At 37.2% G+C, this 20,047-nt stretch overlaps 2 protein-coding genes across 7 annotated transcripts; one reads left to right on the forward strand and one right to left on the reverse strand.

The window, feature by feature from the left end:
- The first annotated feature begins 1,857 nt into the window (after positions 1 to 1,857).
- Positions 1,858 to 10,646, forward strand: LOC127244545 (histone-lysine N-methyltransferase SUVR5). 4 transcript variants are annotated; one of them, XM_051265114.1, is made up of 12 exons: positions 1,858 to 2,250; positions 3,575 to 4,114; positions 4,405 to 4,707; positions 4,855 to 4,965; positions 5,111 to 5,221; positions 6,376 to 9,162; positions 9,330 to 9,491; positions 9,654 to 9,770; positions 9,857 to 9,960; positions 10,046 to 10,183; positions 10,267 to 10,354; positions 10,440 to 10,646. In XM_051265114.1, exons 2-12 carry the CDS (start codon positions 3,635 to 3,637, stop codon positions 10,545 to 10,547), a joined length of 4,509 nt encoding a protein of 1,502 aa, XP_051121071.1. In that variant the 5' UTR covers positions 1,858 to 2,250; positions 3,575 to 3,634; the 3' UTR covers positions 10,548 to 10,646. The 4 variants fall into 4 exon arrangements, with proteins under 4 accessions (XP_051121071.1, XP_051121072.1, XP_051121074.1 ...); XM_051265115.1 differs by lacking the exon at positions 1,858 to 2,250 and adding an exon at positions 2,323 to 2,467; XM_051265117.1 differs by lacking the exon at positions 1,858 to 2,250 and adding an exon at positions 2,549 to 2,660.
- A 121-nt stretch (positions 10,647 to 10,767) lies between these two features.
- Positions 10,768 to 17,245, reverse strand: LOC127244546 (BEL1-like homeodomain protein 4). 3 transcript variants are annotated; one of them, XM_051265121.1, is made up of 5 exons: positions 16,982 to 17,245; positions 15,201 to 16,601; positions 14,094 to 14,482; positions 12,891 to 12,951; positions 10,768 to 11,540 (listed from the first exon to the last, which is right to left on the reverse strand). In XM_051265121.1, exons 2-5 carry the CDS (start codon positions 16,506 to 16,508, stop codon positions 11,031 to 11,033), a joined length of 2,268 nt encoding a protein of 755 aa, XP_051121078.1. In that variant the 5' UTR covers positions 16,509 to 16,601; positions 16,982 to 17,245; the 3' UTR covers positions 10,768 to 11,030. The 3 variants fall into 3 exon arrangements, with proteins under 3 accessions (XP_051121078.1, XP_051121076.1, XP_051121077.1); XM_051265119.1 differs by having other exon boundaries at positions 16,845 to 17,245; XM_051265120.1 differs by having other exon boundaries at positions 15,201 to 16,611; positions 16,845 to 17,245.
- Positions 17,246 to 20,047: the final 2,802 nt, after the last annotated feature.

Consider the following 20,047-nt stretch of genomic DNA (forward strand, 5'->3'; position numbering starts at 1 on the left):
AATTTGTTCTATCTTACATTGTAAAAAACACTACAAGTGATTAATTACTAGTAGTATAATTTTATTGTTTAGTTTTGTTCCTAAGAAACTTCTTTTTCATCTTCTTATGCAACCAAATTGTTTACTAAAGATTTGATCTTTAAACTAAACCAAAAACTCGAAAAGTTTGCGTAAAGTTTTGAATAAATTATTGTTCCATTTGGGAGTAAGTGAAGCCTCAAATTTTCTAATCCAAAAACTGACAGACATACTTTCCACTGCCATGAATAAATGTGCCGTAAAATAAACGAAAGGGAAATCTAACTCCAAATGTTGATGAGATTAAAATTCATTTCTTACAGTGGTGTGAAATTAGATTGGTCAAAATGGAATCAGTTTGCAAGTTTGCTCTGCAGATTTCACCACCAATGAATGAATCAGTAGATACAGACAGACTGTGTCTGAAAGCTATCAGTTTCAAGACACCAGCACACACAAATCTCGACATTGTTTTGATTTGTGTTTTATTCGACGAATATTGCCAAAATAATATTAACCCTTTTCAGCATGATTCACTAAATTTTAATCAAATTGAGATGGATTGATCTCCTCCATTGTTCACCCTTCTCGACTATCCTGTTTGCGTGTGTCTACTTCTCAAAATATTTCGAAACTCTGAATATATATAAAAAGCAGACATCAATTGTGATGTCTTTTGCCTTATTATTTCAGCCTGCATTCCTTACAGCAATCTTAAATAAAAAACTGTTTGTCAGGACTGCCAGAGGCCCGCATGCTTTATTCGCAATCTTGAGCAAATAATTACAAGTCAATAAGTTATAAACAGCATATACGGTAGAACTCATGTCCAATCCAAATGAATATACACATATATATATATATAATGTGTGTTTCCAATTCAAAGATTGTAAGAAACTCCAAAAATGAATCAGAATCTTTTCTGTTCTTATGCTCTTTTCTTGCCTACACTACTGATATATGATCAGATCTACGTCCACTGAGGACTAATCAGAGTGATGCCTCGAGGAAGACGACGATGGGTCATCACTAACGGGAGCTCGACGCCGGAGCGTTCCACACCGTTGATGGCGCACTTCAATGGCAGATCGGGAGCTCCCAACTCGATGCCACAATGTCCACCATCAGTCCCCACAAATGTCTGCAGCTCATGAAAAAGTAAAACTTTCCAAAGACATTCGGACAAGAGAGTCAAGGCCAATCATATGTGGATGCAAAAAGGCATCTCTTCTTGAAAAAGAAATAGAAATAAAAATTAATTTACATATGCGGAAAATTTATCCATGTCTTCTTATCCTGGGCCTGGCCTTGTGCTTAAAAACAGCATTAAATTGGGCCGTATATAAATTATTAGCCCAATAATAAAAAAGGTTCATTAAGGTTTGGGTCAAACCCATTACTGGCCCATTAAGGGTTATCCAGATTGGGGATTAAATCAACGGCTGATATGAAGCGGCCTAAACTAGACGTGACGCATGTTAGTAATGCCACTAATATTTATCGCCTTCTTATCTACTTTCCCCACGTTATTCGTGCTGTCAAAATATTGATATGTATATTTAGAATAACAATACCAAAAATATAGATATATATATATAATAATAATATAATAAACCTTGAAATTTATCTGCAACATATTCCATAGATTATAATATAATAATTTTAGATTTATCCAGTCTGTGAGCGGTTACTAGTTTCAGTGCAAAAGCACAAGTTCTAATTACCCAAAATAGCCCCGGGAAAAAAGTGAATTTCCAAGAATAACCCCACAGCACGTTGCAAGTCCCACGGCGACCCTTAGTTTTATTTTCTCGTTTTTAATTATTATTTAGGTGTCCTTTCTTCTCGTCCTGCCTTTCTTGCCTTGCCTTCTCTCTAATGATTTTCTGTATTTGTTTGTAATTGTGAATGTGATTTTCACACACACACCACACTAACCCTTACCAAATTGATGTCGTACTCGTACCCCCAATTCCAAATCTGCTTTCATTCACCCTTTTTTTTCCCCAAATCTCATCCGTTGAATTTCTCACCTTTATTTGTTCCATAAATTTGGACCTGTGTTGTGTTACATAACCATTCCATCCTTATTTTTCCCAGCACAAAAATCTGGTCACTCACACCATCCACATCTATTCAGGTTTTTAACCAGGAGCCCACGAAAAATCACACAACCAAGTATTTTATTTTTTTTACCCAGGAAAAATTAATGGTGATCCACGGTTCTTAGAGGTACATTACAAGCAAATTCTGTCTGGCTTCGTTCTGTGAATTATACAGAGGCACGCATGTGTGTGTGTGTGTGTGTGTGTGACATGTTTTATGGGAGCAGCGGGCATGGGGCTAAGTTAAAGGGGTATTTGCCTGTGTGCCCTGCCTAATTAGTCGACGAATTTAATGGGTTTACCTTGGATGAGGAAATTCATTTACAATCAAACCCTTTTCTTGTGTAAAGTTTTTTTATTATTTATTTATTTTTTTATTTTTTTCATATCTATAGATTGTATCTTGAATTGTGAATTCCCTTACTGACATTTTTATCATTTCGATTTGGACCCACTTTATATAGGTGATGGGGATGAATTTCTTGTCCAATTTGTCTAGGGTTTTTTAATGCTTCAATTTTGACTGACTATGCAAGGGTACTGATTTCTTCTTGCAAAGTTCTTCAATTTTGGTAACTTGCGGTAACCCTTGGGAGGGAGATGCTTGATTAAATATAAGGGTTTTTTTTTTTTTTGGTTAGAAGCAGTCTATGTAATATAGGCTACAGTAGTTTGCACGTACTCTGTTGAGACTCAACGGGCAAGTGCAAAATTTCAAGTAAAGGTTGCTGGGGGGGGGGGGGGGGGTGGGTGGGGTTTGTTGTTGCATTATTATTAATTACTATTTCAATCTTCTCGGGCACATTAGGCTATATGATCTTACCATGAAGAGTTGGAGTTACATAATCGTTAGTAATGGGGAGGAAGACAAGCTTGGCAAGTTCTGGTGGAATCTATCCTGAGTTTTTAATCTAATTTGAACTAGTCAATCTATTAGACTTGGGAGCTTTTTTCTTTCCTGGTCTTTGAGTTCAATAAATAGAATTTTGTTTCCCCTAATTTACATATATTTCTTTCATTGGACGCCTTTATTATGGTTCATTTTCACTTCAATAATTATACTACACTGTGCCTTAATAATGTGACACATTTGAGTAGTAGTTTTAATGTTTTGTTAGCAGAGCATCTTTAGCTTTTCGGGTTTACATAGGAGGATTGAGTTATCCTGTCTTTATGTAAGTACTTCAAATATGGAATTTTACAAATGTGAAAGAACTCTATTGCAACTACTCAATTTTATGCATGCAAATGGAACTTCTGAAATTGTTTACTAGTTTGTTGGGTTTTTTATGGTAACAAAATGTCTACATTATAACCGCTTTCTTTTGTAATTCGTTAACTGATTTCACTATAAAATGCAACTAATCATTGTTTCATTTTCCGAGCTACTGTATCATAAGCTCTTCTTCATTTATACTGCTCTGACATGTGGAACTCTCACTGTGCTGCAGAATTTTGATTTACTTGATGATTGGGGCTGCAAGTTTGCATTGACGTTTTAGAATTAAACTATGGAGATTCTTACATGTCCTGGCACTCGTCTTGTTGGAGAATCTGATGGTCCTGAGCAGAGATTGGAGACGGCTTTTAAACATGATGTAAAATCTGATAGCCTTCAAGATGCTGAACATGGGACAACAGATGTCCAAGTTGAGAGGTTAACCCTTGATGTTGGAGAGTCTCAGGAAGTGAGAGAAATTGGAGATGGATTAATGTTTGAGAGTTTCCCAGCTTCGGAAGGAGGCGATCATGGGGATATGTGCAGTGATTTTGATGTTGATGGTCAGAATCTCCCCTGCAATTCTCATGATTCTGAAGATGACAACTTAGGCAAAATTGATCACTTTGCAGAAGCTGGTCTTACAATAGAAAGTTCTGACATGGTCTTGGATTCATCTGAAAGTGGACTCCCCGATAACAATCAGGAGGGTTCAGCCCATTCTGATATTAAAGCCTTAGAACAGGATGAACCCCAAGCAGTTTGGGTAAAGGTATTTTACTCACTTTCCTTTACTACACAAATTCTATTCTTTCCCTATATTATAACTGTCGGCATCACCAGCTGTTTCTGAACTTATTGGCTCTAAATAGTTGTCTTACACTTTAGTTAAGAATTGAATTTCCCGAATTGTAGTAAGTATATAATGACAATGGCATTTCCATGGTCAAATTTAACCAAAATCTTTTAGTTTTATAATGTAGATTATGTTACTTAGAAGGTTATAGGTGATTTTGTTTCTGAAGAAAGGAATGCTGATGTCGTGTCTTTTTTCCTTTGTAGTGGAGAGGGAAGTGGCAGTCAGGGATCAGATGTGCAAGGGCTGACTGGCCTTTATCGACTCTAAAAGCAAAGCCAACTCATGGCAGGAAACAATATCTTGTGATATTCTTTCCCCATACAAGGAATTATTCATGGGCTGATGTATTATTAGTCTGCCCAATCAATGAGTTTCCGCAGCCCATTGCCTATAAGACCCACAAAGTTGGTATGAAGATGGTGAAAGATTTGACTCTTGCTCGTCGTTTTATCATGCAAAGATTGGCTGTGAGCATGCTGAATATTCTTGACCAGTTGGGCCGAGAGGTTTGCTATTGAATCAACACATTCAATTGTTTGTATTTTTCTGTTCTCGTAATTTAATGTTTAATCAGATATGTGTATGCAACGATTATGTGTATCTGGCTGCTGTTTTTGTTCATGCTTTCTTATGATGTTCTCATGGCAATATAGGCTTTGATAGAAACAGCTCGGGATGTGGCAGTTTTGAAGGATTTTGCTATGGAGGCCTCCTGCTGTAAAGATTATTCTGATCTTGGAAAGATGCTTTTGAAACTTCAAAATGTAATGCTTCCTCCAGTCGGTTGTAATATTATAAAAATAATTACTGAATAATCGGTCTCTCTTTTCCATGCATTTTGGTAGCCTTTGAGGGTTTTCAACATTGTTTGAAGTCAATGCTGAGTTTAATCCAATTGTTTGTTACCAGATGATACTACCGCGTTGCCTAAATTCAGAATGGCTTCACCAATCCCTGCTACCCTGGAAGCAACGATGTCAGGATGCAAATAGTGCTGAATTCATTGAGATGCTGAAGGAGGTACTTTGGTAGCTATCGTTATTGGCATAGTCCTGTTTAATGTTGGAAAAAGGTTTTTCTCGGCATTTTAAATGAGTTCCTTCAAAACCAGTTTGAGAAAACTAATTGAAATAGTCTGGTGCTTTCCTTTTTTGTTATTTTATTTTCTTTTCACTTCTTCCTTCTGATGAAGTGCACTGAAAATCTAGAACCCGGCTATCATTATTAGCATAGAATACTGTTGAATTCATCAGTAGTGACATAAATAATTTCTAAGCATGAAGAATATAGGATTAGGTCTAATGATTTTCTATCTTGTGGCCATGCTGGCAGCCTAGAGCTAGCGACAGTTAATTTACCTCAGCTTGTATAATCTCAGCCTAATTATTTCATATCTTAGTAAATTTGCATTTGTTAGAAAATAATGGGATGTGGATTTGAGATTACCATTACCTCTCCCATGTTTTTTTAACTTCCCTGCCTCATTCAATTTGTCATACTTTGTTTGGATATAGCAGGATTAGATTCTTGAAGTTCAAATGCCCATTGAATTTTAAGTAGTTATGAGTGGGGATCTCTAATCTCTACTTTCAAATTTTTAAAATTTAGATTCTTGAAGTTCAAATGTTGTATTTGGGAGTCGATGAGAAAAGAAAGGAAATGAATTGAAGTTAATTTACTAATTTACCTTTTAAAATAGTTAATGTACTTTTCTTACTATTATCTTTTCTTTTCCTTGCTTTCCATCCAAACGTGGGCAGAAATTTTTTATGCTGAGGGAAAGAAATGTTTCTTTCATTCCCTTTTTTTATGCATCTAAACAAAAAAATATTTCTGGTTTCCTTTTTTTCTTTCTTTTCTTTTCCTTATTTTCCTTCCGTCCAAACTTGAGTTAAACTGATGAAGAAATGAACACTGAACTTATATCAGCAGAAAGCATATGGTACTTGCCATTTTACTGGTGTTTGATCTATGAACATTTAACTAGTAAACACTGAACTCATGTAAGGACAACAGTGTTAGCTTGTGGCTATATTTGCATCATTTAATCCATCACTTATAAGATTAGGTGAATAGGAGAAGATTTATCCCCCTTTTTCCCACAAAATTAAATATATGCCTTTAACCTCTACCAGTTATCCAAGATAACATCTCTAATTCCTTTCCCTGTTCAGGAATTGGCTGACTCCATCTTATGGGAAGAGGTAAACTCAATTGCAAGTGAGGCACTACAGGTGAATGTCAGATCGGACTGGAAGAATTGGAAACATGAGGTCATGAAATTGTTTTCCGCGTGGCATCCGATGTCTACGAATGTAGGGTCAGACCAACCTATAAATGATAATCCGGACACCCTGGAATTTCAGATGACCAGGAAGAGACCAAAGCTTGAGGTTCGTCGTGCTGATGTAAACACATCTGGTTCACATCCATGTGTACCTATGGAAGCTAATTCAACCTTTTGTGATGGATATGATGTGACCACTGCATCACTAGACTCAGAAACTAAAAAGGAGAGTTCCATCGCCAATGCTGCCCTGGGAGGTTCCCCTGGTTCTGTTGGCAATACATGGAATGATTTTGTTGTTGAGGCCGGACATCTGGAAGCTAGTAAGTCTCAAGATATGGAGTCGACACCTGCCAGTTCTGTTTCTCAGAAACCTGTAGAATCGGGAAGTCGAAATCGGCAATGCATGGCCTTTATTGCAGCTAAGGGAAGGCAGTGTGTGCGTTATGCTAATGAAGGGGATGTTTATTGTTGTGTACATTTGGCAACTCGTTTTATTGCGAATCCTGCAAAGGCTGAAGCAATGGCTCTTGCAGACTCACCAATGTGTGGGGGCACCACAGTTCTTGGAACTAAATGCAAGCATAGAGCTCTAATTGGTTCGTCTTTCTGCAAGAAGCACAGGCCCGACGATGGCAAAAGTACGGCATCTCCTGTTAATAAACTTAAAAGAAAAGGTGAAGAGAATCTCAAGCAATCGGAGAGTAAACGGTTGACAAATTATGTTTTTTCCAGAGAAGCTGAAGATCCCGTACAGTTAGGTTCCCTGCTTGATATGGGAAAAAGCATCGTTCAAGAAAGCAGCGCGAATGAGAACTCTGAGCAGCTTCAGCAATCTATTGGTAGTGATGAGGTGGGGCAGTGCATTGGTCCATTGCCCTCGAATGTTAGTGAGCCCTGTCTTGAAATACCCAAAAGACATTCTTTATATTGCGAGCAACATATTCCAAGCTGGCTTAAGCGTGCAAGGAATGGCAAGAGTAGGATAGTTTCCAAGGAAGTGTTCATTGAACTTCTGAAAACTTGTAAGTCGAGGGAACAAAAGTTGCATTTACACCAAGCATGCGAAGTCTTTTACAGGCTTTTCAAGAGTATATTATCTTTGAGAAATCCAGTACCCAAGGAGGTACAATTTCAATGGGCTATTTCTGAAGCTTCAAAAGATGTTGGAGTAGGGGAATTCTTAATGAAATTGGTGTGCAATGAGAAAGACAGGTTGAAGAAGGTCTGGGGCTTTGAAGATGGATTGAGCTTGCAAGCTTCAGCAACATTTAAAGAATCCATTCCAGTCTCAGATCCAGCTCCAGTTCCAGTGGAGACAGCCAAGGACAGTGATCAGGAAAATGCCATCAAGTGCAAAATATGCTCGGAAAAGTTTGTTGATGATGAAGCACTTGGAAGACACTGGATGGATAGCCACAAGAAAGAGTCCCAGTGGTTATTTAGACGATATGTCTGTGCTATTTGCCTGGATTCTTTTACTAATAAGAAGGTTCTGGAAGCTCATGTACAGGACAGGCATCACGTTGAGTTTGTTGAGCAGTGTATGCTTCTACAGTGCATTTCTTGTGGCAGCAATATCGGGAATCCTGATCAACTATGGTCACATGTGCTGTCTGCTCATCCCTTCGATCTAAGGCTGTCAAACCCCGCTCAACAGCAAGATCAAAGTTCAAGGCAGACACCAGTGCTGAACAATTCAGATACATTGGACAATGTTAAATCTGAGAATCAATCCGTGCATCATCGGAGGTTTATCTGCAAGTTTTGTGGCTTAAAATTTGATTTGTTACCTGATCTTGGCCGCCACCATCAAGCTGCTCACATGAGTCAAAATTCTAGTGGTCCTCGCCTGACGAAGAAAGGCATTCAGTTCTATGTGCAGAAACTGAAATCTGGTCGGCTGACTCGTCCCCGCTTCAAAAAGGGTTTGAGTTCAGCATCATATACTATTAGGAATAGAAGCGTGCAGAATTTGAAGAAACGCATCCAGCCATCAAGTGCCATTTCCCCGGCTGAAATCCCAGTTCAATCCTCTATACCTGAAGTGGCAACACTTGGTAGCTTGGCAGATTCTCAATGCTCGGCTGTTGCACAAATATTGATGTCGGAGTTGAAAGGAATCAAGCCACATCCAAGTAGTTCAGAAATTTTATCAAGTGCCAGTTCTGCTTGCTGTAAGATAAGCCTGCAAGCCTTGCTGGAGTCTAAGTACGGTATTTTGCCAGAGAAGATGTACCTGAAAGCCGCAAAACTGTGCAGTGAGCATAATATACCAGTTGAGTGGCACCAAGATGATTTTATTTGCCCTAGGGGGTGCAAGTCGAATGCGCAATTACCAATTTTGTCTCCCATAGAGCCCTTACAAGAGAAGATGTTTAAGATAAAATCTTCTCCCTCATCAAATGTTACAGCTTCAGAGTGGACAATGGATGAGAGCCACTGCATTATTGATTCCCGACATTTTTCCATGGATCTCTCTGAGAAAAATGTAGTTTTATGTGATGATATTAGTTTTGGACAGGAATCGCTTCCCATAGCTTGTGTGGTGGATGAAAATCTTTTAAATGCTGAGGTGCCCGATGGACAAATCAGCGAGGACTCCTTTCCATGGGAAACATTTACTTATGTCACAAAATCGGTGCTTGACCAATACCCTGCTCTTGAATCCGAGGTATCTGTGAATTTATACTTTGCGCCGCCTTTTTTTATCCAATTACCTTGTTTAGCATGTGCTGTCCATTGTCTTAAAAAATTGACTGCATATAATTGTTTTACTACAATTAATAAGATATATGCACGTTCAAATTAAATTTACCGTTGCTCTGTCTTGATATCCAGAGTATGCAACTGGGGTGTGCTTGTTCTCATTCGACATGTTCTTCTGAAACATGTGATCATGTGTACCTTTTTAACAATGATTATGATGATGCCAAAGACATTTATGGAAAGTCTATGCGCGGAAGGTTTCCCTATGATGAGAGAGGCCGGATTATATTAGAGGTACACAGATTTTCTCCCTGTTTTACCTTTGATTTTTTGTTTGGATATATATTTTAAATGATGCTGTGTCATTGTGGCTGCTGTTGCGGTTGATCTTTTTTTTTTTTTTTTTTTTTTTATGCTATATTAACTAACATGTGGGTTTTTCATATGAATTTTCAGGAGGGTTACGTTGTTTACGAGTGCAATCAGAGGTGCCGTTGCAGCAGCAATTGCCGAAACAGGATTCTGCAAAATGGGGTGCGAGTAAAGTTGGAAATTTTTAAAACCGAAAAAAAGGTAAAGTTGAAAGCTTGAATATTCGATAATAATACACATTCTACTTTATATGATCTTTAACTATATATAAAATGTGCAAATCGCAGGGTTGGGCAGTGAGGTCAAGGGAAGCAATTCTTCGCGGCACCTTTGTCTGTGAATATATTGGGGAGGTTATAAGCGAAGATGCAGCGGAGGAGAGGCGCGCCAGGTTTGATGCTCCATTCACAAGCTCTTGGTGTATTCGCAGCTTTCTTGACAAGCGGTCTGATGCTTCATTATTATTTGGTGAGCAGGTATGGTCAAGAAGGCTGCAAATATCTTTTCGAGATCGATGCTGGAATCAATGACATGGGCCGGATGATCGAAGGACAGCCTCCCTTCGTAATCGACGCCACAAATTATGGAAATATTTCGCGCTACATCAACCACAGGTTAGCCATAGACACCGCCATTTAATTTCCTTCTTCAACGTGTAATTAATTACATTTTTCTGATCGAGACTTTGCTCTTTTAGCTGTGCGCCGAATCTCGTGAACCATCAGGTTCTTGTGGAGAGCATGGACAGCCACCTCGCGCACATCGGTTTCTACGCCAGCCGGGATGTAAGAATTCTCTTTCTGCTTTCCTCAAAACTCGACAAAATCCATGTTTGAAAAACCTTAGCTGAGATGGTGTTGATGCGAGCAGATATCGCCATGGGAGGAATTGACGTATGATTTCCGGTACAAGCGATTACCCGGCGAAGGATGGCCGTGCTTATGCGGCGCCACGAATTGCCGGGGAAGGCTCTGTTAGTTATCTGTGGCTAATGTAGAAAGGAGAGCCCTTTGGTTCGTTTGCTACATTCTTACCATCACCATTTCTATACATACATATATATATATATATATATATGCAATATGTTCTTCCTGGAGTATTTTAGTATAATTTGTAATTCAAAACGTGAAGGCGACGAGGAAGCGGGGTGAATTTTATTACATACATCATGAGGAATCAAGTAAAATTGAATTGTGCATTGTGCTTATAAACTTAATAGACAGTGATATATATAGTGGGGAAATATGAATGAGGTCCAAAAATTTTAACTTTACAATTACAATAAAACCTCGTAATAATCTGCTAACATTAGTTTCTTCCTTCTAATTTATGTGTTTATCTAATTAATAATAAAGACAGACAAGAAATTCAAAAAAAAATAAAAAGACTAATTTGATCAACTCCGACAAAAGCTATAATTAAGAAACGTCGTTTCGGAATCCCTTTAATAATATTTAATGATCAGCAGCCCCCAAATTCCCGAATGGAGAAGGGGCCCTTCTCCGGCAAATTTCCGGCGTGGCGTAACCCTAGAGTGAGAGACACGTCGCCGGCGGACGTCCCAAACCTTATAACCGTGGATTCCATGTCAGTATGGATCGGATGGTAGCGGTTCGGCTCACCTGCAACCTCCTGTTGATCTGGTACAGGTTGCGCCGCCGCGATGGAGGCGGCGGGTTTAGGCTGCATCAACGAGACGGCAGCGCTGCCGCCGGAGATGGGGTTCTGGGACAGTTTGCTGGCCTGGTTATCCGAGAAGCCCTGCCTATTAATTCCGGTGAAGGAGTGGTCGTTTTCGGCGGCGGCGGTGGTGGCGGGGAGCGGCGGCGCTGGAGTTTGTCCGCTTGTGGAGCTGTGGTCCAGGTCCTGGGCATCGTCGTCGAGTCCCTGGTCCTTGGCTTCCTGCTGGTACATCTCTTCGATCATGGGTTTCCACAGACGAACCCTGGCATTAATGAACCAGTTGGAGACCTGCAGCAGGAAAGGCCATTCCATTCGGACACGAAGAACTTGATATATAAAACAATTGTCGTCGTCGACATTAATTAAATTAAATTAATTAAAAAAAAAAAAAAAGAGGATGATCTGAGGCATTGGGATGCTCTACAACATACAAAGTAACGAAAGAACAAATGGACAAAAATTCAAAAATTAATTGATTGGCAAGGTATATTAATGGTGGTAGCATCTACCCCATCTGCAATCCCCAGAGACATATTAAATGTAAAGAAAATTGGAAATCAGCAAAATCCATCCATCAGGACAAGACAAAGATGGATCTGTTGGTCATTTTTTTGAATTTTATGCATGCAGGCAGCAATCATATTAAATTTTCTGTGTCTTGTCAATGTAGGGTGCAGATGCTTTAATTAGGGTTCCTCTTTCAAAACCAACTACGTGTCCTTAAAATTTCCCCAATAAGAAGACACATATATATAAATATACATATACCTAAATTATAAAATAAAGCAGCTAGGAAGCTAGGGTTTTAGCAGGTCTAATTCAAAAGACCCTAATTTATAATAATTCTAGTAAGTAGTGAGTAAAGTAAATCTTTATTGAGGTGGTGTATATGATTCAGCAATTTAAGGTTTGAAAGAAATCAGTGGTTCTGAAAAGGCAAAGGAAGTCAGAATTCAGTCATGATCAGTCAGCAGCTAATGAATTCTTTCTACTGCTATGAATCCATATTCATATATATATATATATATATATTCAGTGTAGAGATTGCAGAAGCACTCATAGATGAATGAACTCATTAAAGGGGTGGATGTAAGTGAGCTGAAAAAGGAAAAGAAACTAATAATAATTAATTAATTAAAAAAAGAAAGAAAAGAAAACACTGAAAGCTGCAAACTTTGATGTCTCACTCTCCCCTTCCTCCTGTACTTGACACTGCTACTATTCCCAGTGGTTCTCTCAGAATTTTTGTCATTGTGACGAAAGAATCCAAAGAAACAATGTAAAGGGACCTTGAAAAATAGCCTTGGCTTTTGCATAGAGACAGGACTATGTGTGTGTGAGTGTGTCTGTGTTTACGTAAGTCAAGGTTTTTAATGGGGATCAGTGATTCAGTCTCTCTCTCTCTCTCTTTCTCTCTCTCTCTAAAACCTAATTAAACCCCAGCTCTTCAATTTGAATTGAGAAGAAAATGCAATACGATACTACTACTATTCCTACTAACTAGTACTCCATGATTGATTGAATACATATATATATATATATATCTATCCTGTATGGGTAGAAAAGGTGCAAAGAGGAAACGAGGATGTAGGAGTAAAGTGAATGAAGAAGATGAAGAATAGAGTAGTACGTACGTACCTGGTTTCTTGAGAGACCAGTCTGTCGGGCTAGCAGATGCTTATCTGCATCGCTCGGGTACCTGAGAAAGAGACCACCATCGAAAACGACACATATATATATCAGATACATACATCATTCACACTTATAATAACTAGATATACATATTGCCTTAATCAGATAAAGAGACGAACGACCTTTATGTTTAACAATCTATACATGGATATTGGATATATATGTACACTGTACATCTCTCTCTCTCCTCTCTCTCTCTCTCTCTCTCTCACTATATGTATATGTATATGCATGGGCGTGAGAATCTATGAGCACAATATTGTTGAGCATGGTGCAGCAATAGTTGCAGAAGAGACATAGAACTGGAAGGATGCACGCCTGCCTAAATACTTCTACTAGGAAAAGTATTATTTAATCAAATAGATATATTATTGTAAAAAATTATATATATATATATATGTAACCTATGGTTTAATACAATAATTTAGTATGTACTGATTTATTGATTAGTGCTAATTAATATAATGGCAAGGACAGCTGACATGTAGTAATATTATATAGATATATTTTTTTAAAAAAAAACTGTATAGGTGGGGGGACAAGCTATAGAGTCTAGAGACAGACAAAACGGGGCCCTAGCTATATATGTAATGACACTGAAATTGTAAGAATCAGATCAGCAGTAATTGCATCACTGCCTGATTGCTAGTTAATGGCTTTTTCATTTACTGTGTAATGCAGCATTCAATCATAATAAATGAAGATTAATTAATACCAGGAGAAAAAACAAAAATATTTACATATGAAAAGTAGGGAACGAGGAAAAATTACTCCTTTGTTTCAGCTTTTTGAAGTGAAGGGACAACATCAAACCACTGCATTTCAGAACCCTTTAAACGACGATCACACTAGTGACAAAAAAGAAAAGGCAAAAGTGCTCGAGTTTTCAAGAACAACCTAACTCTTGTTTTTCTTTTTTTTGTTTTAAAAGAATAAAACCCATGGGGATCGAGCTTCTCTTATCATAGAATTCCGTAATAATGATTATTATTAAATTATATAAATAAAACCCCTTTTTCTTGATCCCCAAAATAAAATAAAAGAAAAGAAAATGAAGAGGATGGATGAAAAAGACAAGACAATAATATTAAGCAGCAAGGTAGAGTAGAGATGGAGATGGAGATGGAGATGGAGGATGAAATTACGTACGGGTGCAGGAAATGCTCGAAAAGCCAGGCCCTCAAAATGTTGACAGAGCGTTCGGGCAAACCCCTTTGAGGCCTCCAAGCTTCTTGCTCCATCATTCCCATTTGATGGAAAGCTCTCTGCTGCCTCAGGCTTTGTTCCAGAAGTCTCAGCCTCGGCGTCTCGCCTTTCGTCACCCCCGAGGATGTCCCCACCAGCTCCTTCTCTCCCAGAACCTCGCAGCTGTGCTTCAGCTGCTCGCCGATGGCGTCCTTCAGGCACCGGAAATGGCGGGACATCGCTTTCTGGGCTAGACACGTGTACGGCACCGCTGCCCCGAATCCCATCACCATGTCGAACGAGTTCACCACCATTTGCATCTGCTCGCAGTAATGGTTGTACCTCCGATCCACCTGCACCACCCCACCCCACCTCCATCCATTAATCATATATATACTATTTCATGTATCAATTAATTGTGTTGGTTGTAGTGTTCTTGCATGCTGGACATATATTACCTGATGAACGAACATATAATTTAACAATACTGCATTTGAATAGTCGATTGTTGGCAATTAAATTATTAGCTAGGGCATTTGAATTATTTTCTAGAGAAGAAATGATTGTAAATTGAATGCAATTAATTAAGTTTAAGTTGGAAGGACAATATATGATAATTAAAATTAATGTTATAATTTGCTGTGATGGATGGTACTCAATCACCTTCCACGACAGATATGGAAGAAGCCATTCTGGTGCAAATCTAACAGTGAGATCAGTAGTTAGTTCACTCACCAAATGAAAATACTATTTGCCCTAATTATGCCCCACTATATATATATATATATATATATCGTAGCTACAGCTGAAGCAAAATATACAATTAGGTAGAAGAAAAATAATTTGAAAAATTAAGGTAGAATGTTTCTTTCGCCGGCAATAAAATAATGCACATGAAGCTCGCCGGAATTTTCTGCCCAGGTGGGTTTGATAAAACAAATGTAATGGAATAATTTAAGTGTCAATGATTGCCAAAATGACTGTAGGTTAAAGAGTGAAAGTTGACTGAGAGAGAAAGAGAAAGACAAAGAGAGAGAGAGAGAGAGTGAGTGAGAAAGGAGAAATACGTGCCTCTTCGAGCATCGATAGTAGTTTGACTTTTCTCCTCTGATGTTCGATCCTGTCAGCAGCTGATAAAGGAGGAGTATCCTTCGGAGAAGAATCGGAATTCCCTCCGGCGCCGGGGGTTGGATTTGAATTAGGGTTTGCGTTGGTGGCAGCGCCGCCGCCGGTGGTGGTGGTGGTGTTATTCTGCTTATTGATTTTGTTTCTCTTGATTTGACCTCTACCGACGCTACAAAATTCTTCCAACAATTCCTGCGCACCCTTGGCGTACCTCGAATTCCGCAGGAGATTTACTGTCCCGAATGAAGATCCGAACGGGTGGTTCTGGTTCAATCCGCCGCCGCCCAAGTTTTTGAAGTGATACTGTTGAGGGGTTGACCCTCCGCCATGGCCGAAGAACAGCATTCCTCCAGCTTCTCCCATCCTCAATTCCTCAGCCTTGGCGGCCTCCAGGTGCTGCAGCGAGGAAGATAAGGATAAAGAAAGACCTTGCCCTTCCACGATTCCTGGTAAGTCATTAGGGTTGCTGCCGCTTCCATTGTTGGGGATCCATGTGAATTGACCGAAGTGCCCTCCGGGGGCTTCCGACTGCAAGGCTTGAAGAGTGGAGGAAGAAGTAGCCGGATTCGGGTTTGGGTTTGGATTCGGGTTCGGGTTTGGCAACAGCATGTGGAGAGTGGAGGGAGGCTGGGATGGAGATGGAGACGGTGACCGTTGCTGCTGCTGCTGTGGATTGATTAGAAAAAGCTGCATGGCTGCAGCTGCTGCTGAATCGGCATTAATGCTCGAAATATGATGGTGATGTTGATGATGAGCGGCGTCGCTGACGACGGCGGTCTGGTTTTTGGAATCGCCCAAATTGCCGCCGGCCATCATCCCTTGCCGGTGGGAGAACCAATCGGCCGTCGGTGGGCCTCGCGAATTTCGGTAGCTCTGCATAATTTGGTTCTCGAGTAATTCCGTGGCGGTGCCGGCGGCGGCGCCGCCGCCTGATGGAAAATTGAACATCTCCGACAGCATACCGGCAGTTTCGTAGGCCGGAATTCCGGCAGATTCTTCCTCCTCTTCAATTCCGACTAGCGGCGGCGGCGGTGGCTCCTCGTAGCCTTGAACCCTAAGTTTATCGCGGCGGATCTGCTGCGCTATGTGCTGTTGCTGCTGCTCCTGCTGCGATCTCTCGAATCCATTCGAGAAATTGAAGATACCTTGATGATAATCCTGGGACATAGAATTTGATGTCGAATTTTGCTGATGATTTTGGATCGATTGAGGACGAGAATCGTGAGAACGGAGCGGCGGTGTTGCTATTCCCATATCCCTGATAACTTCATCGTCTTCAATCAGACACTGCTAATTAATGGATCGTGTAAAGACCTGGTAATGAGGGGCTCGTCCAGCAGACGAATCCTGCAGAAATCTGATGAAAATTAAAAAGAAGACGAAGAAGAAGAAGGATTGATTAGAGAAAAAGAGAAAGCTTCAAACGAGTCTTTCTCATGGCAGTCCTCTTTCCAAATTTGATTGTCGTTCACAAATAAATATATACAAAGACGAGAAATTAAATTAAAAATTTGATCTTTATATGTAATTATAAGTCATTGGCATATACATATATATATATAGATACATACATACAGACACCACACCCACCTCGATCTTACGCTTGCAGTTTGTAAAGGAGTGCAAAGATTTCAGACATCGTTTTCTTCTTCCCTTCCATGGGATTTGTGAAAGCAAAGAATATTATTAATCAAATCAAATGGAAAGAAAGATAAAAAAGAACCCACCCCAGACTGATGAATTCTTTTTTTTTTTCTCTCTTTCTCTCTCTTAATCTGTGTGTCTGCTGCTGCTGTTTCTGAAGCTGTCGTCCCTCTTTCTATCTTTCTCTTCCTCTCCTTTTCTATCTCTTTGTTGCTCTTTAATTTGCAGTGAGAGTGCTCCTCTCCTGTCTGTCTTCTCCAAAGGGGCGGGGGAGAGAGAGAGAGAGAAGAAAGTAAAACCAGTATGGAGATTGTTTTTAATTTTCTGAGGGGTACAAAATATAATTTCATTAAAATAGAAGGCGTCTTCTTCTTGTAAGAATATGATATGAATCAAAATTACGAGGATGCCCCTGACCACTCCAGACTTTATCTACTGGCGTTTATTATTATTTATTTGCTCCTGTGAAAATCGCGAGCGACTTTTAATATTTATGAAAATATGAGGACACGTAATTAAATTTCAAATTTATTGTGGAGAAGACAAGGAGGAAATATAGAACGGGGGACCAGTTTTATTTGTTTATTTATTTCTTATATAATACTTTCTTTGATAATTATATTTAATATATAATTAATGTATAAAGATATATATATATTATTAAATTAGGGCAGCATAATTAGTTGCAATTAATTTAGATATATATTAATGGTTATTTTAATTAGTGTGGTAATCAATCGACTGTGTATGGGCATTGGTCCTTAATTGCATTGTTGTAAACTATAAGCAAAATATGCAAATATTAATGACTTGCAGACAAAGTCAATCTTTTATTATTTAGGGACTAAGAAACCCTTTCCCACGGTTGATTAATTATTTTATTTCTTATATTTTTTTATTATTAAAAATTATTGTAAAGGCTATATGTTAATGTTGCCATCAGCAATGTGTTTTCAACTACTTAAATTATATTCAAATTTGATCCAATAATATTATTGCGTGACAATATTTTAATTTTAGGTTTCTTAAATAAATATACTTTTGTAGGTTAGAAAATTGGGAATATCTATTTTATTTTATAACATATATAAAAATATATCATTCCGAGGATATAATATTTTATTAATCAATCATACTATTAATTTCTTTTTCAATAATTTTACATTTTTATCCCCTTTATATATATATATATATATAATCCAAATCGTAGAGTGAATATTTACATAGTAGATTAGCCATTTTAAATTCAATAATCTTAGAAAATTAAACCTTCAGAACGTAGCTTGAATCAGATTACTACATATAAATAATCCAATTAATTATATTTTTTTTTTACTGAAAATTATTTTAAAATAAATAAATAAATAATTAATTGAAGAATGCAAAAGTATAGTAGATGGAAAAAATAAATGCTGGCGACATAGAAACGGGGGAAGCTGGGATCGTGTGGTGTAGGGTGCACGGTAACAGGATGGCAATGGCATTTGGCGTTGAAGGAAACACGTACTCACATTTGAATTCTTTATATATTATTATTATTATTATTATTATTATTATTATTATTATTGTTGTTGTTGTTAATATTATTTAATTATTATATGCCATTTTTCTTTATATCCGCAAATAAATACATATATATTATATCATATTAAAATGAATTATCTTAAAATTAAGAAACATGTATAGTCAATATAAATGTTATTTTTATTTTGGGAATGAGAATGTAGTTTAATAGTGAAATTCTCAATCTCTTAACCTTTATATCAGAGTTAGATTCTCATCTAACCTATTTGATTATATAATTTTATTTATTTATTTATTTTTATGATATAAAAATTAATTACTGCTATTCGGGTTTGATTGCTATGGTACAATGTAGATCATGTACTATTTATTTATTTATTATTATTGTTGTTGCTGCTGCTATTGCTGCTGTTGTTGTTATTCAAAACCATCTCACTAGATATTTGGATTTTTTATTATAATTTATATTAAAATTTATTTTTATTACAAAATCATGTAAGAAGATATTAAAAATTAATTTATTATATTTTTTTTTCAATCCACCAAACAACGTTCAAACAACCATGAACTAGGGTTTACCTACTTTTCTCGACTGTTTATAACCTTCATTTTACAAATTCTTATCATATTAAAGTACTATTTATTAAAATTTCTCTAAAAGAGTATTATTTGCAAAAGCTAATTTTTATGTAAAATATTAATTACGTCAAAAAAAATTATTCATAATATTATATCAAATATTTATTTATATTAGAGCATGCAAACATCTATTTTGTTTTTATCAATTTTTATTTTATTTTATGTTAACAATAAGTATTCCTCAAGAGTTAATAGAATTATCATGAAATGGACAGAAAATCAGATGATATGTCAAGCAAGTTGATCATATATAATTAATTAATAGTAACATTAATATGTTATAAATATCTTAACTAAATGAATTTGATTGACCTATCCATTCTTTCTTATGATCCACTCATACTAACTTGATTCGACATTGCTTGATTCACTTCTTCAAAATGATCGGTATTTCATGATTATAAATTAAATAGTTATGAAAAAATTATGTGACTTTTCATAATCATAATTAAAATCTACAATAAATTTATGTGATTATCATTTTTTTTTTCTAGTAGTGATGTAGATATATAGAATATATATATATATATATACACATGACGTTCTCTCTCTCTCTCTCTCTTTTTTTTTTTTTTTTTTAATTATGAATATACATATATATAATCTTTATTTATAAAACACCACATTTAACAACTATTGAAAAAAAGAAAAAAATACAAAACCAATTATAAAAAGAAAAACCGTATTTGTCCGTGTGGAATTAAAGAGAGAAGTGCAAGGAAATATTTTAGAGAAATATTAATTATGACAATCATGTATATTACATGGCAGCCCATAACAATTGCAGACAGACAATAGAAGATTTCATTTATTTATTTATTATTTTATTTATTTATGAGATTGGGAGATCAGTGGTGAATGCTTTGAATGTATATATGTATGTGTATATATATATATATATATATATGCTTTTGTCAAGATTCATAAGTTGGTATAGACAAAATAAGCAGAATAGATTGATGAAAACATTAATAGGAATAATTGAG

The sequence above is a fragment of the Andrographis paniculata genome, unplaced genomic scaffold (assembly GCF_009805555.1).
Source record: "Andrographis paniculata isolate CXL003 unplaced genomic scaffold, ASM980555v1 Contig19END, whole genome shotgun sequence".
In the NCBI taxonomy this organism is placed as follows: Eukaryota; Viridiplantae; Streptophyta; class Magnoliopsida; order Lamiales; family Acanthaceae; genus Andrographis; species Andrographis paniculata.